Here is a 14,211-nt window from a genome sequence, read left to right as displayed (position 1 = left end):
GAGGGAAGGGATGAGGGAAGGGGTGAGGGAAGGGATGAGAGCAGGGATGAGAGAAGGGACGAGGGAAGGGATGAGGGCAGGGATGAGGGCAGGGATACAGGCAGGGATCAGGGCAGGGATATGGGCAGGGATCAGGGCAGGGATATAGGCAGGGCTGCCCTCATCCCACCAGCCTTCCCCCTTCATGGCCCCTCTGCCCCCAGCCCCTCCCTCCTGCCCGGGGGCTCCACCTGGAGCTTTTCTTCTGCTCCAAAATCCTCTCGAATCCACGTTTGTCCCTCCCCGTGTCCCAGGAGCCTCCACTGCCTGCCGGGGATGGTCCCTGGGCTCCTGGCCCTGCCCTGTGCCCGGGGCTGCTTCCCTGCATTCCCAGCGTCCTCCCGCCTGCCGCTCTCCCGGATTCCCATCCCAGCTCCGTGAATTATTTAACTCTAAACGCATCTCGGGCACCCTCGGGGCCTCAGGGCACTTCCACGGAGCCTGTGGCAGGGAATGATGGAGAGCAGGGAAGAGCAGGGAAAGGAAAAGAGGGGGAGAAGAGCAGGGATCTCTCCCAGCTCCCAGGGATCTCTCCCAGCTCGCAGGGATCTCTCCCAGCTCCCAAGGATCTCTCCCAGCTCCCAGCCCAGGATTCTTGGAGGCTGCCAGTTCTTCCCACGAGGCCTGGGCTGTGCTGGAAGCATCAGTTGAACCCAAAAACATCCCCTCCATCATCCTCAGTGACAGTCCTGGGTTTGTTCCCTCCTTAACCCCTTTCAGGAGGAATTAGGGAGCCCGTTGGATCCCTCAATCCAAGACTTTACCTGCCTTGACCCACAAACAGTGTCCAGAGTGGGAACACCAACCCCCATCCCCACGAGTAGCTGTGTCTGTGTGGAGAGACCCTCATCATGGAAAACCTCAGACCATTTTCCACTTGGCTTATCCTGCCCTGCTGTGGAAAAATTCCGGCCTGGAAGAACATCCCTGGCCTGGAAAAACATCCCTGGCCTGGAAGAACATCCCCGTGTGTTCATAAATCCAGCACTGAGCTCGTTCCCCCCACTGCCAGAGGGATCCCTGGGCTGGTTGGAGGCACTTCTGGGGTTTCCTGGGAATATCCAAGCACCCATCCCACAGATCCAGCATCCTGATCCTGGCTCAGCTCTTCCACACTCATCCTGATCCCGATCCCGGCTCAGTGCCCACGTGGCACATCTGGGTGCTGGAATCAGGGAGAAGGGATGTCTCTCATCTGGATTCCTGGGATTTCAGTGCGACAGGGAAGCCCCAGCAGGTGAGGGCACAGGAGCAGTGATGATCCCTGTGGAATGGGAATGATCAGGAGGATCGGGAATGATCAGGAGGATCAGGAATGATCAGGAGGAATGTGGCTCCTCCAGCACTCCCCGGTACACAGAGCAAAGGGCAAAACCACCTCGACAAGGAAAAAAAGCTGCAAAGTTCGGGTCCCTTCAGCTGGGAATTCACATTCCAGAGGGTGACACCAACTCCAGGGACACGTCCCCTCGTGGAGCCGCCCCCAGGGTGGGAAAGTGCCACACTCGGGGTGGGAAAGCGCCAGACAGCGACTGGGAGGAGGCACCGCCGAGGCTCCAAACCCGAGTCGTCGCTTGTTTTTCCCACCTCTCCCGAGGAAAAAGGTGCCCCACCCTAAACCCAGCCCAGGGGAAAGGGGCCCGGGGGGCTGATCCCGGGAATGCTGCGGGTGTCCCCGGGCGCCGGGGTGGCACAGATGGCTGATGACACAGCGCTGTCACCTCCGGATCCCCCGGGAGAGGAAACGGGAGCTCGTCACTCCCCGGAGCGCTCACCCACCCACGTGTCTCCGACACGGCGGGGGAAGGATCCTGGCAGCGGCCTCGGGGGAAATGAGGCAGCAAAAGGGAAGGGAAAAAACCAAAAAAATAAGTGGGATTTTTGGGATTCGGGAGGTAAATAAACGGCTCCTCCCCGGGGTCCTTTCCCCCCGTGGTTGTCACGGGGCGGGGTGATGGTGATGGGTGAAGGCGGAGGAGCATCAAAGGGATGGTTCTTTGGCTGATTAATCGATGAAATTTAATTAATTAAACAATTTGGAGGCGCGATTTCGGGGTTGTGTTGACGGGGGATGAGGTTAAACTTGTCCCCCACCTGCACCAAGGGGTTGGTTGAGAGGGGAAGAGCAGGACAAAGGAGCAGAGGGGAGTTATCACTGACAGCACCTACACAGAGCCAGATCTCGGGCAGTTTGGAATATCCAAAAACTCCAGTGGTTCAGGATCTCCGGGAGTAAGGAATGCCCAGCAGTTTGGAATTTCTGGGAGTGTGGAATCCCCAGAAGTTTGGAATCTCCAGCACCAGCCTGGGCAGCCTCTGCTGAGCCAACCACGTTTCAGTTCTAGTGCTGGAACGAGACTTGGAGGAAGAAAATAATTTAAAAAAAAAAAAAATTATTTATTCCATTAATTATTACTTATGCTATCAATTAAACTTGCCAAGTTTAATTTGCTTAAAAAAAAAAACCACAAAAGGATCTCAAAGAGGTGTTTTGCCCTCAACCCACAGCGATGGGATCGGGGATAACAGGGCGGCTCCTTTGATTTTGGGAAGATTCCCCTGCACCAAAACCCCCCAAAAAAACCCCAAATAAAGAGGCCAGACACAGGTTTGTTCCACTACTGTCTCTGTACTTTATTCTCCTGCTGTCTACAGCCTTTACAGCCACACAGGACAGACACAGGTCGCACTGAGGAATGCTCAGGTTCCTCCCTCGCGCCCCAAACCCAGGAATGGCTTTTTGCTTTTTTTTTTTTTAATAGTTTTTTAAATTTTTTTAAATTCATATTTAGGAAACTCCCACCCCCCCCAACCCCCCCCCCCCCCCAAAAAAAAAAAAAAACAAACAAAAAACCAAAAACCAACCTCCAGAACCGAACTAAAAAGAAAAGGCATTACTAGAAAGGTTTGAGCCAGGCCTGGCCCTGGCCGTGCTCCGGAGCCCTTCCCAGAGCTCCTCCTCTGCTCCGACACCTGGGATTCGCTTTAGTTCGCTTTTATTTCGCTTTATTCTCGTTTATTAAGTTTTTTTTTATCTGCACACTGGGGCAGAGGCGGCCCCGGGGCGGCCCGAGCCCAGCACTGAAGGCACATTCATGTCTGATACCCTGTAACGAGCGTGTGGTGCTGTGGGGCAGCTCCGGGAGGGAGCCGAGGAGCAGCAGGGGGGGGGAGATGGGTGGGAAAGGAAAAAAAAGTAGGGATAACGGGGAAAAATAATAAAGAAAAAAAAAGGGGGAAAAAATGGAAAAAACCCGGAAAAAAATGGAAAAAAAGGAAGAAAATGGAAAAAAAAATGAAAAAAATGGAAGAAAATGGAGAAAGGAAAAAAATGAAAAATGGGAGAAAAAAAGAAAAAACTGGAAGAAAATGAAAAAAGGGAAGAAAATGGAAGAAAATGAAAAAAAAGAAGAAAATGAAAAAATTGAAAAAAATAAAAAATGGAAAAAATTGGAAAAAAATGAAAAGAAAAAGAAAATGGAAAAAAATTTTAAAAAAGGAAGAAAATTAAAAAAAAAAGGAAGAAAATGAAAAAAAAACCAGAAAAAATGAAAAGGAAAAAATGAAAAAAAGTGGAAATGATGAGAAAAAAGAGAAAAAATTAAAGAAAAATAAAGAAAAAGGAAAAAAGAAATCGAAAAAGAAAAAAGGAAGAGGAAAAATAAAAAGGGAAAATGAAGGAGGAGGAAGGAAGGAGGAGGAAGAGGAAAAAGGAGGAGGAAGAAGGAGGAAAAAGGGAGGAAGGAGGAGGAAGGAGAAAGACTATTTTCTTCTTTAGTCTTCTTGGAAGAAAAATTGAAAGAAAAAAGTTGAAAAAAAATTGAAAGAAAAATTGAAAGGAAGAAAATCTGGGGAAAAAACCAAAAAAGAATTCAGACCAAATACTGCTGAAGGCTTTTCCTGCTCTCCCTCCCAGGAGCAGCTTTCCCGGTGCCCCCCCCCGGGGGCTCCAACAGCTGCCAGGGGGCAAAAATGAAATGAAAAATCCAATCTCCAAACCCTGCACCTCCTCCGAGCTGTTCCTTGGCTTATTGCTGACTCCAGGCTAAGGGAGAATTCCTCAAAAACATCTTTTTTTTTCTAGTTTTTTTTTGGTTTTTTTTTGTTCCCCCTCCCCTTTCCTTCAGGGGGGGAAATTCTGATCCTTCATGTGAAAACCAGGGAAGCAGCAAACAGCCAATTCCATGCGGAGTCGCCCATCGGATTTGTCACTACTCTATTGGGAGAAAAAAACAAAATAAAAATACTCGTTATTCCTGGGTTATCCCTTTGGGCTCGGAAAGGCCAAGAATAGGAAAAAAAAAAAGCAAAAAAAAAAAAAAGGAAAATATTGGGGAATGTTTGACACCATTTTATTCATCTTCAACTGCAGTGGAAAAATAGAACCTTTTACAAGTGCCGCCTCGTGTCAGCTCAACTCAGTATATATATATTTTATATAAATTTCTTTTTTTTTTTCCTTTTTTTTTCTGTTGTGTGTTTTTTTTTTTTTTTGAAGTGCAGCGAGAGACCAAAAAACCACATTAAACCTGATCAAAATAAAGAGCACAAAAAAGGCCAAGCAGTTTCCAAATGGCATTTTATCCGATTTTTCCTGCTTTTTGTGTTTTTTTTTTAGTTCCCTGTGTGTGTTTTGCACGTTGAATTTCTCCTCAGTCCCAAAAATATCACCTGAAGTTTTTTCTTCTTATTATTATTATCTGCGCAAGTTTTTTTTATTTTTCTGTTTGCTTTATTTTTTTTGAACTCTTTGGCACAATTTCGGTGTGAGTGTTCTGGGCTGCTACAGTACAAGTCAGGAGAGATCTTTTTCCCTTTCACAGCCAAATTCGGAGCACTTTAAATCTAAATTTTTTTAATTTATTTTGACGCCTTTTTTTTTTTTTTTGAACTCTTTAAGCCCCAAATCTCGATTTGACCATTTTTTTTCCTATTCCCTCTGTGTGTTTTTCCCCCCCCCCATTTCTACATTCACAGTTGAACAATATTTAAGGAAGGAAAGGCGCTTTTTGCTGAGCAGGACAAGCGTCACCTGCCGGGAGCTCTGAACATTCGTCAGCGTTTCCCTAAAAATAAAAAGCCCTAAAGAGCGACTTTCCTTTATTTAAATTTTTTTTTTTTACCTTTTTTTTTAAATTTTTTTTTTTACTTTTTTTCTTTTAATCCTCTTTTCACCTGTGTTTTTTTTTTTCTGCTTTATTATTATTTTTGTACATCTCTTAACGCTGCATCAGTAGGACCGAACGTCTCGTTAAGTTTATGAAATGCAACAGCCAACCCTTTGTAATGTTTTTTGCGTGGGATTGCTTCGTTTTTTTGTGGGGTTTTTTGTGTGTTTTCTGGGAAAAGATAAACTGCAATGACTTGAAGTTGAGAATGTGGATACCTCCTCACTCACACACACTCACTCCTCGACTGAAAAATCCTTCACCCTCCCCCTTTTTCCTCATCCCGCGCTGGAGAATCCAAAGCTCCACCTCTCTCCAGCAGCCAAGACCTCGCAGAGCACCACAGTTGATCCCAGTTTTTTTTCCTCTCTCTCTCTCCTCTCCCAACTGGCCGTTCCTCGTGGAGAAGCCAGTCCTGGGCTGTTGGGAGAAGAGCCTCCCTCGTGTTGCTTGGACAGAATTCCCGAATTCCCGATGCCGGCTCAGCGCTGCTCCCGTGGCTGCTCTCCCGGGATTTTCAATGTGGTGTGTTGTTGTTGTTGTTGGGTTTTTTTTGTGTTTTGTTTTTTCTTCAAGCCTCACTCACACTCATCCTCTCTCATTCCCAAACATTCAGCATCCGTGCACACTCCTCACTTCCGGGTTTTTTTCAAAAGATTGGAGATTTTTCCAGTGGGGGTTCTCAGGTGTCATCCCAATGGTAACAGATCTGGAAGCAAGGGGAGGGAAAAAAATAAAAAAAGAAAAAAAAAAAGGGGTCTGTCACTGTTTGGGGATGTGGGTGGGTGGGTTTGATCCTGGAGGGCTTTTCCAACCTTAATAATTCCATGATTCTACGAAAAAATAACCCCCAAATCCAACATTCACATGGAAAAAAATCGACCTTTCAGGACCACAAGAGAAATAACAGGGATATTAAAGGAATTCCAAGAGGGGTGACAAAGCTGGGACACTCAATTCTGCCAAAATAATCCTCCATCCCACTTTTCCTTTACAACCTGCTCCCTTTAAAAGGTGTTTCAGTGGAATCATGGAATACCTGGAGTTGGAATGGAGCCCCGAGGATCAGATTCCAGCTCCCTAAAACTGAACTGTGGCACTGAGAGCAGCTCCCAGGTGCTCCCTGAACTCCAAGGCTTCAATTCCAGCAGGTTTGGAGGGTCCCCAAGGAGCACAAGTGACACATTTGAGGAAGGAGAGGGATTTTTATATGGGAAGACAGTGACAGGAATGGTTTTAAACTGCCAGAGGGGGCAAGGAGTGATGGGATATTGGGAAGGAATCCTTCCCTGGGAGGATGGGGAGGCCCTGGCACAGGTTGCCCAGAGAAGCTGTGGCTGCCCCTGGATCCCTGGAAGTGTCCAAGGCCAGGTTGGAGCAACCTGGGACAGAGGAAGGTGTCCCTGGGGGTGGAACTGGATGAGCTTTAAGGTCCCTTCCAACCCAAACCATTCCATGATTCCATGTTTCACCCCCAATCCCTCCTTCCCCCGGATTTGTCCTGACAAACCAACCCCCAGAGTGAAAATAAACGAGAACCAACCTCCTGGAGAACAGAGCCTTTGGGATTGTGCCTCTTCCAGGCCGATCCCCAAAGTGTGGAGCAGGGAAGGAGGTGGGAGGGAGCCCTTACCAAGCTTGATTCTTCAGTTTTCTCAGCTCTTTAGTCGCCCAGGTCGCGAGAGTTTTCGTTTTGTTCGTCTTGGATCTCCTCCCTTCCGTTAGCAGTTCATGGATCATGGGTCTGGCTTCTACTAATTTCAGAACATCTTTCCCAAATGCTGTACACAAATCCCTGGAAGGAGGGGAGAGAGAGAGAGAGGCTTTGAGCACCACAAACAGCTGTGCCAGCACAGAGAGCTCTGACTCACAGATCCTGCAGACGGTCACTGATCCCAGGCCTGCGACTCAAAGGGATGTTCAACCTCCTGTCCCAGGACTGATCTGCCCTAAATTCAGCAGGAAAGACTAAAACACCTCAAACTGGGTTTCCTCTGTACCCTGAGGACGGGAGGTTTTTTGCTTCTGAGCTTTTCTGTTTCAGCTCATCCCTTAAAAAACCCTAAATCTGGAATTCCTGTGACGAGCTCCACTTCCACCTCCCGGTTTCCACCTTTGTGACGCCTTCACACCCCGAGTTAAACACCCAGCACTGCTGTAAAACCCCAGAGCTGGTGTTAAACACTTGAGACAGGCAGGAGAAAGTGCAGATTCCAGGGATTCTGGAATAGGGGGGAGGCCTTACCCTATGAGCCCGGCAGCACAGGCCACCACCCCGTCCGTGTGATCCTCATCCCCAGCGATGTGGTCGATGTAGGACAGGATAAATTCTACTCTGGGCTGCACCAGCATCACATCAGCTGCAAGGGAAAGGCTCTGTCAGAGCAGGGGGACACAGGGACAGCATATGACAGGGCTTCCAGGGATTCCAGAGATCCCAAAACAGCCGGAATCTGACCCGAAAGAGCTTCTCTGACAGGGAGGGGAAATGCTGCCAGAAGAACCACAGTGAAAGGCTCTGAACACGTTCCCTGCCTGTGGCAGCAGAGTGTTCACTCCCACAGGGGAGGGAATGAACAGGGATATTCCCATGGATGTGATAACCACGGAGAAAAGGTGCTCAGGGGGACCTTATTCCTCCCTGGAAGGAGGTTGGAGCCAGGTCGGGCTCTGATCCCAAGAAAAGGGACAGGACAAGAGGAAACGGCCTCAAGCTGCAGCAGGGGAGGTTCAGATGGGATATCTGGGAAAATTTCCTCGTGGAAAGGGTTGTAAAGCACCAGCACGGGGCAGTGGTGGAGTCACATCCCTGGAATATTCAAAACACATGTGGGATGTGGCACTTGGGGACACAGGTTAGAGGTGACACAGCCAGACTTGGCCTTAAGGACCTTTTCCAACCTCAGCATTCCCGTGATCCCAGCAGAGCTGCCCCCACCCAGCCCAGGGTACTCACGGTGCACGTTCTCCTGGTCTCCCTTCAATCCCTGGATGATCCCAGTGTAGGCTTCCAGGCAGCCCTCCCTCAGCTCGTTCAGGTAATCCACCATGTCATAGTCAGACTGGAAAGGGCCACAGGAATGGGAATGAGACCCTGGGAACACCCCGAGGACGTGCAGAGCCCGTTGCTGGGCCGGGCACACCTTACCTTGTCCACCTGTGCCTGGGATGCCTGTTGGAGGGTGTTCAGCACCACGTCCAGGTACTTCTTGAACTCCCCCCCAATGGCCAGGGCGATGTCCCCAAACACTGAGAGGATCTGGGGCTTCACAGACCTATGGACATTTTCATTCTGGAAGAGATTCCAGCAGGGGCCACCTTCAGTTTTCTCCGCTCCGTTCGGGAGGGGGACGGAGCCAATAAATGCAGATTATTTACTCCAAATGCAAATCCTTGCCCCCAATAAGTTTGGATCCCGTTCAAACAGTAAGCAAGATAGTTGTCAGACACGAGATGATCCGAGCATTCCCTAACACTTGTGCTTCTCTCCCACCTCCCACCTCCCTCGGGAGTGTGCAGCCAAACTGTTACTAATGAGGAGGGAAACACTCACCCCCAAGTTCTCCAGGAGCAGCTGCATAACCTCGTCACAGAAAGGCAGGATGTTGGACTGCAGGGCTCTGCACAAGTCCCCAACCAGGCCCACTGCAGACAGGCAGACCTGCAAATAGCACAGCAACACCCCCACCGTGAGTCAGGCAGTGCTCCAGCATCCTGGATCCTGCTCATTCCAGCACTCTGGAGTGGGGAGAGGTTAATTAAACCACGGGGAATAACGACCCTGAGAGCAGCTGAGGAGTCCCTGGGCAGTCCCTGCTTCCTTAACCTGCTTCCTTAACCCCAGAGCCCAGATCCAGGTGCCCAAGGAGAGACAGGGATTGAGTCTGAACAAACCCAACCATGTTGTGTCTCAGTACCCACCCCCCTGGAGGGCACCAGGGCTCCAAATTCCAATGGGAAATCCCATCCAGCAGAACCTCCTTCCTCACCAAGGCCAACAAATGTGCAGTGTCCAGGCACTGGAGGCTTCTGCTGCTTTAAGTCTGAATTTATGCAGAGAATTGGACTGGTTTGGGCTGGAAGGGACCTTAAAGATCATCACATTCCACTCCCTGCTGTGGGCAGGGACACCTTCCACTGTCCCAGGTTGCTCCAACCTGGCCTTGGACATTTCCAGGGATCCAGGGGCAGCCACAGATTCTCTGGGCAAAGGGAGCAAAGTCTTGGATCTCTACCTGGTACTCGGCATAGTTCTTCAGTCCAATGCCAAGGAAGGGTTTGAAGGCATCCATGTACTTCAGGAACTCTCCACCTAAGACTGTGTGTGGAAAATATTCCAGTTAGAAAGAAAAAAAAACTCATTTGTGACTGGAATCCTGTTTTGCTGGAGTTCAACAAGTCAGAATCCCACCCAAACCCAGTGGAAATCAATCCTCCTCCAGGCAACACCCAGGAAATGAGGGGCACTGAAATGTGTCCAGGGCCAGCTGGAGTCAAGAGACTCCCAAGAGCCAAATTCCCTGAGGGTTTTTGTCACTGTGATTTCTGATAAACAAGAGCAGGGGCTGTAAATCCACTGCCAGAACAGCCCTGAGTCACCAGGGAGGGTGAATCACTCAGGTAACGTCCAATCTGTCCTGGAGCTGCTCCAAGGGAACAGGTTCCCTTGGGATGGGAACTGGACAGAGCAGCACTAATTTGGGGGGGTTTTTTTTTTGCTCTGTGACAACATTATAAACTGAAATCAAACCATTCCTTCAGGGAACAGAAATCTGGAATAACCAGCCAGGCTCAGACACGGCGAGATCATGGAACACAGGATGGTTTGGGTTGGAAGGGACCTTAAAGATCATCCAGTTCTACTCTCAGGGACACCTTCCACTAGCCCAGGTTGCTCCAAGTCCCTTGGACACTTCCAGGGATGGGGCAGCCACAGCTTCTCTGGGAAATCCATTCCAGCCCCACAGGGAAGAATTCCTTCCCAATATCCCCTCCTGGAGTCCATTTCTCCACGTAAAGGAGCAGCAATGACACACAGATCTTGTATCATTGTGTCTGACAAGAGTCACACTTGACATTCCAATGGGAAACCCCATCCAGCAGAACCTCCTTCCTCACTAAGGTCCACAAATGTGCAGTGTCCAGGAACTGGAAGCTTCTGCTGGATCAACCTGAATTTGTGTGCAGAATTAGACTGGTTTGGCTCAAAGATCATCACATTCCATCCCCTGCCATGGGCAGGGACACCTTCCACTGGCCCAGGTTGCTCCAGCCTGGCCTTGGACACTTCCAGGGGTGGAAGAGACACCTTCCACTGGTCCAGGTTGCTCCAGCCTGGCCTTGGACACTTCCAGGGGTGGGGCAGCCACAGTTTCTCCATCCCAGGGGTGTTCACACGACGCCTCGAGCAAAACCAGCACCTGATGCTATTTTTTCCCCCACACACAAACCAAACGATCCAAAAAGGGTCCAAAGGATCCAAAAAGGGTCCAAAGGATCCAAAAAGGGTCCAGAGCTGACCTTCCACCAGGGTGCTGACGGCCATCAGGGCGTCCTCCTGCACTCCCCCTGAGCCCGCCGTGCTCTGGAACATCCTCAGCAGCGAGGCCATGACCACGTCTGAGATCTGCAGGGCATCCTGGTGCTGCACCTTCCTCAGCACGTTCTGCAGGGGCAGGAGGACACACACCACCACTGTTTCCATCCCTCTGAGCCCATATGAAGCTTTTCCAACCCCTCCTCTCCCCCCTTTCCCAGAAAGGAAGCTGCTGTTTGAACTCCGCCGCTGCCAAAAATCCGCTTGATCGCCCTAAAGTCCCTTTTTCATTTTGCTCCCATTCAATTCTGCAGCCACAGGATGAGCTGAATTTACCTTTCCTGCTGCATAGGCTGTTCTCCCAGCTTTCTATTTGTAAGCTGGAATTAAATGTGACCAGCCCAAATCTGATCCTATGAAAAAAACAAAAAGCAAGGAGGGTCCCCCTTTTCTGTCGCGGCGACGGGCCCAACTTTAGAAATGCTGGTTGGTGGAAGAAAACACTTTTTATGGGAAGAGAAGGACCAATTCCTTATAATAATAATTATTTTAAGGCTGATTCTTCACTCCAAAGGGCTGTTTAAATAATTAAGCCTTGATTTGTAGAATTAACAGGGTGGTTTGGGTCGGAAGAGACCTCGGAGATCATCAAATTCCAACCTTCCACTAAGCCCAGGTTGGTCCAAGCCCTGTCCAACCTGGCCTTGGACACCTCCAGGGATGGGATTTTCTAGTTCCTTTTAAATATTAACAAATGGATTTATGGCAGAACAACAAAAAGTTCTGTAACAAAACAGTGTATGTGACCATTTAACAGTGAAAAAACCTCTGCTGAGTTTTACTCAGCGGAATTTAAGTATTTGCTGCAACTGAGGAAATGCTTCAGGTGCAGATTTTGGGATAATGAAGAAACACATGTTTATAAATTAAAATTGGCAGTTTAATTCCACTTCTCTTACACTCCCCAGGGGCAAACAAAGCTGTGCTGGGAGAGATCAGGGACCACCAGAAGGAGATTCCAGACACTGAATCTCCCCATTAAAGCCCAACATAAGGACAGATTATTCCCACCTACCCATTATTTTTCAAAATTAACCTAAAAATTGGAGAGTGAAAGCAACCACAAGGCTTTTGAGGGAGCAAATGAATGATTCCTGGAGACAAACCCCCCAGATTCCAACGGGGTGTTCTGAGCAATCTCCTGAGCTGATTTTGGGGGGAAAAAAAAATAAAAGTGTTTTCAGTGGGATCTGTAGGAGTAACCAAGGAACTGCACTGCACTGGTGCTCCCAGTCACACTGCTCATTACCAGATGTTTCATTTCAGGGCCTCTTGGTGCCTTTTAATTAGAGCCACTTGAAATAAGAACACCAACCACAGGAGGCAGATGAAGGAATTCGAGCCGTGTTGGAGGTTTTTTTTTTTGCCTGTGCCAAGCAAAGGGGTTGTTCAGGCTGCAGCCAACACAGGAGCCAAGCTGACAGCACACACAATCCTTTATCCCCCCTTTAACAGGCTGCCCACAGTGTTCCTGCTTCAAATTGCCCTAAATTCTGCCACCGGAGCGAGAGTCGAGGCTTCTGATCCTTGTCTCACCTCCCACGTGTCAGCTGGGACACAAATCCCACTTTTCCTCGTTCAGATCTGATCAACAGGCTCCTCAGGGGCACAGGAACATCCCCTAGAGCCACCCCATTCCCATAAAAACCCCCGGGGGACAGTGGGACACTCACCTGGAGAGTCGCACACAGGAGGGACTGGAGGTCGTTGAACTGGATTCTGTCCGAGGTGCTCTGGATGTGAGACTGGAACACAAGGGAAAAGAGGTTGCACTGGGTTCTGACAACACCAGCACATCCACACCGTGTTGAAATATTTGGTTTGGTTTTTGTTTTGGTTTTTTTTGATTTTTTTTCCAATTTAAGACAAGAGGGACTTAAGTGCAGAAGCTTAAAAACAGAACCCCAGGATCTCAAATCCCACCCAGTCCCACCTTCCACTGGGCCCAGGTTGCTCCAAGTCCTGCCCAACGTGGCCTTGGGACACTCCCAGGGATGGAGCAGCAGCTCTGGAAGGGGAGGGGGCTGTGTTTGAGTTGGGATTTACCCACCTCCATCTGCAGCACTTGCTGGAGCCGCTCCATGATGACCAGGGTTGTTTTTTGGACAGCAGGGTAACAGTCCTTGGCACTGTTTTTCACTATTTCCATCAGGGATTCATAGGCAGAACTCCTCAAGTTATTCTGGTGTCCATCAGGCCTGGAACAGAAGGGATAATTTGCAGCTCCCAGTGGCTCAGCCTTGCTTAGAAACAGACTTTTTTTTTTTTTTTAATTTTAGTAAACCAGCAACAGCCACATTTCAGTGCTGTGACAAGCAGCACTTGCATCTCCCTATTCCAAGCCTTGAAAGCAAAATAAATTTATGAAGCCACTTTTAGCACTTTTTTTTTTTTCCTCCCTTCTCTATTAATGATTTCCAGCATCTGGGAAGGAGGGGAGGGAGAGGAAAAGCCTCGAAGCCCCCAGAGAGAGGTGAGCAGCACATCAGTGCCCCTCTGCCACCCCCCTGGCACTGAGCTGGGACAGAAAGACAGCTGAGAGTGACTGATGGGCTCCAGAGCCTTGAGCCAGACACTCCTGTCTGGATGGAAATTAGGCAGGGAGAGCTTGGACTGAGCTGTTCAGATGAAGGAGGATCAATCCTGCAGCAAAAGGCTCCAGACTGAGCTGAGCCAGGCACTGAACTCTGAGCTGGGGGATTTATGGGACCTCCAAGGCACGAAAAACTGCAGCTTTACCCTGATTTTTCACATCTGCAGGGCTGGGAGCAAAAATATTTTGCCTGGGTGGGAAGGGATGGAACCTCCAGGGGAAAGGGGTGGAGGAGAATGGGCAGGGAAATGTGGAATTCTGGTGGTGTCCTGCTGGAATTCCTGGTTATCCAGTGGTCCTGCAGCCAACCTGGGTCTGAAACTCTTCACTTAAAATTCAGATTCAAAGGAAAGGGGGGGGGATTGAAGAAAAATAGGAGATTCAAGGAAAAGTAGGAGAGGTTAAAAGTAAAATAAGGGAGACTGGAAGTAAGAAAAGAGATTCAGAGGAAAACTGGGGAGATTGAAGCAAAATAGGAGAGATTCAAAGCAAAACTGGGGAGATTCAAAGGAAAAATGGAGAGATTTAAACTAAAACAGGAGAGAATCAGAACCAGGAGATTTAAAGTAAAAAGACTGAAGGTAAAATGAGAGATTCAGAGGAAGAAGGGAGAGAGATTCAAATCCAGGGGATTTAAAGTAAAATAGAAGATTTAAGGTAAAATGAGAGATTCAGAAGAAGACAGGAGAGATTCAAAACCAGGAGAGATTCAAAAGTAAAACCAGGAGAGATTGAAAAACAGGAGGTTCAAAGGAAAACAGGAGAGACTCAAGGTAAAATAAGAGCTTCAAGATAAAAAAAAGGAGAGATTCAAA

At 48.8% G+C, this 14,211-nt stretch overlaps 1 protein-coding gene across 1 annotated transcript in view; it reads right to left on the bottom strand.

The window, feature by feature from the left end:
* Window positions 1-5,372: 5,372 nt before the first annotated feature.
* The window catches only part of KPNB1 (karyopherin subunit beta 1), a 23,240-nt gene continuing 14,401 nt past the window's right edge, over window positions 5,373-14,211 (bottom strand). Inside the window, exons 10-19 of the mRNA XM_027702696.1 lie at window positions 12,854-13,001; window positions 12,477-12,548; window positions 10,728-10,872; window positions 9,443-9,525; window positions 8,761-8,868; window positions 8,356-8,499; window positions 8,164-8,269; window positions 7,453-7,567; window positions 6,841-7,002; window positions 5,373-5,916 (exon numbers count right to left, since the gene is read on the bottom strand). Of these exons, the coding sequence (XP_027558497.1) occupies window position 5,916; window positions 6,841-7,002; window positions 7,453-7,567; window positions 8,164-8,269; window positions 8,356-8,499; window positions 8,761-8,868; window positions 9,443-9,525; window positions 10,728-10,872; window positions 12,477-12,548; window positions 12,854-13,001 (1,084 nt within the window). The 3' untranslated portion in view covers window positions 5,373-5,915. The remainder of the gene's footprint in view (window positions 5,917-6,840; window positions 7,003-7,452; window positions 7,568-8,163; window positions 8,270-8,355; window positions 8,500-8,760; window positions 8,869-9,442; window positions 9,526-10,727; window positions 10,873-12,476; window positions 12,549-12,853; window positions 13,002-14,211) is intronic.

The sequence above is a fragment of the Neopelma chrysocephalum genome, unplaced genomic scaffold (genome assembly GCF_003984885.1).
Source record: "Neopelma chrysocephalum unplaced genomic scaffold, ASM398488v2 Primary Assembly neopelma1_192, whole genome shotgun sequence".
Lineage (NCBI taxonomy): Eukaryota > Metazoa > Chordata > Aves > Passeriformes > Pipridae > Neopelma > Neopelma chrysocephalum.
This window is presented reverse-complemented; position numbering and strand designations above follow the sequence as displayed.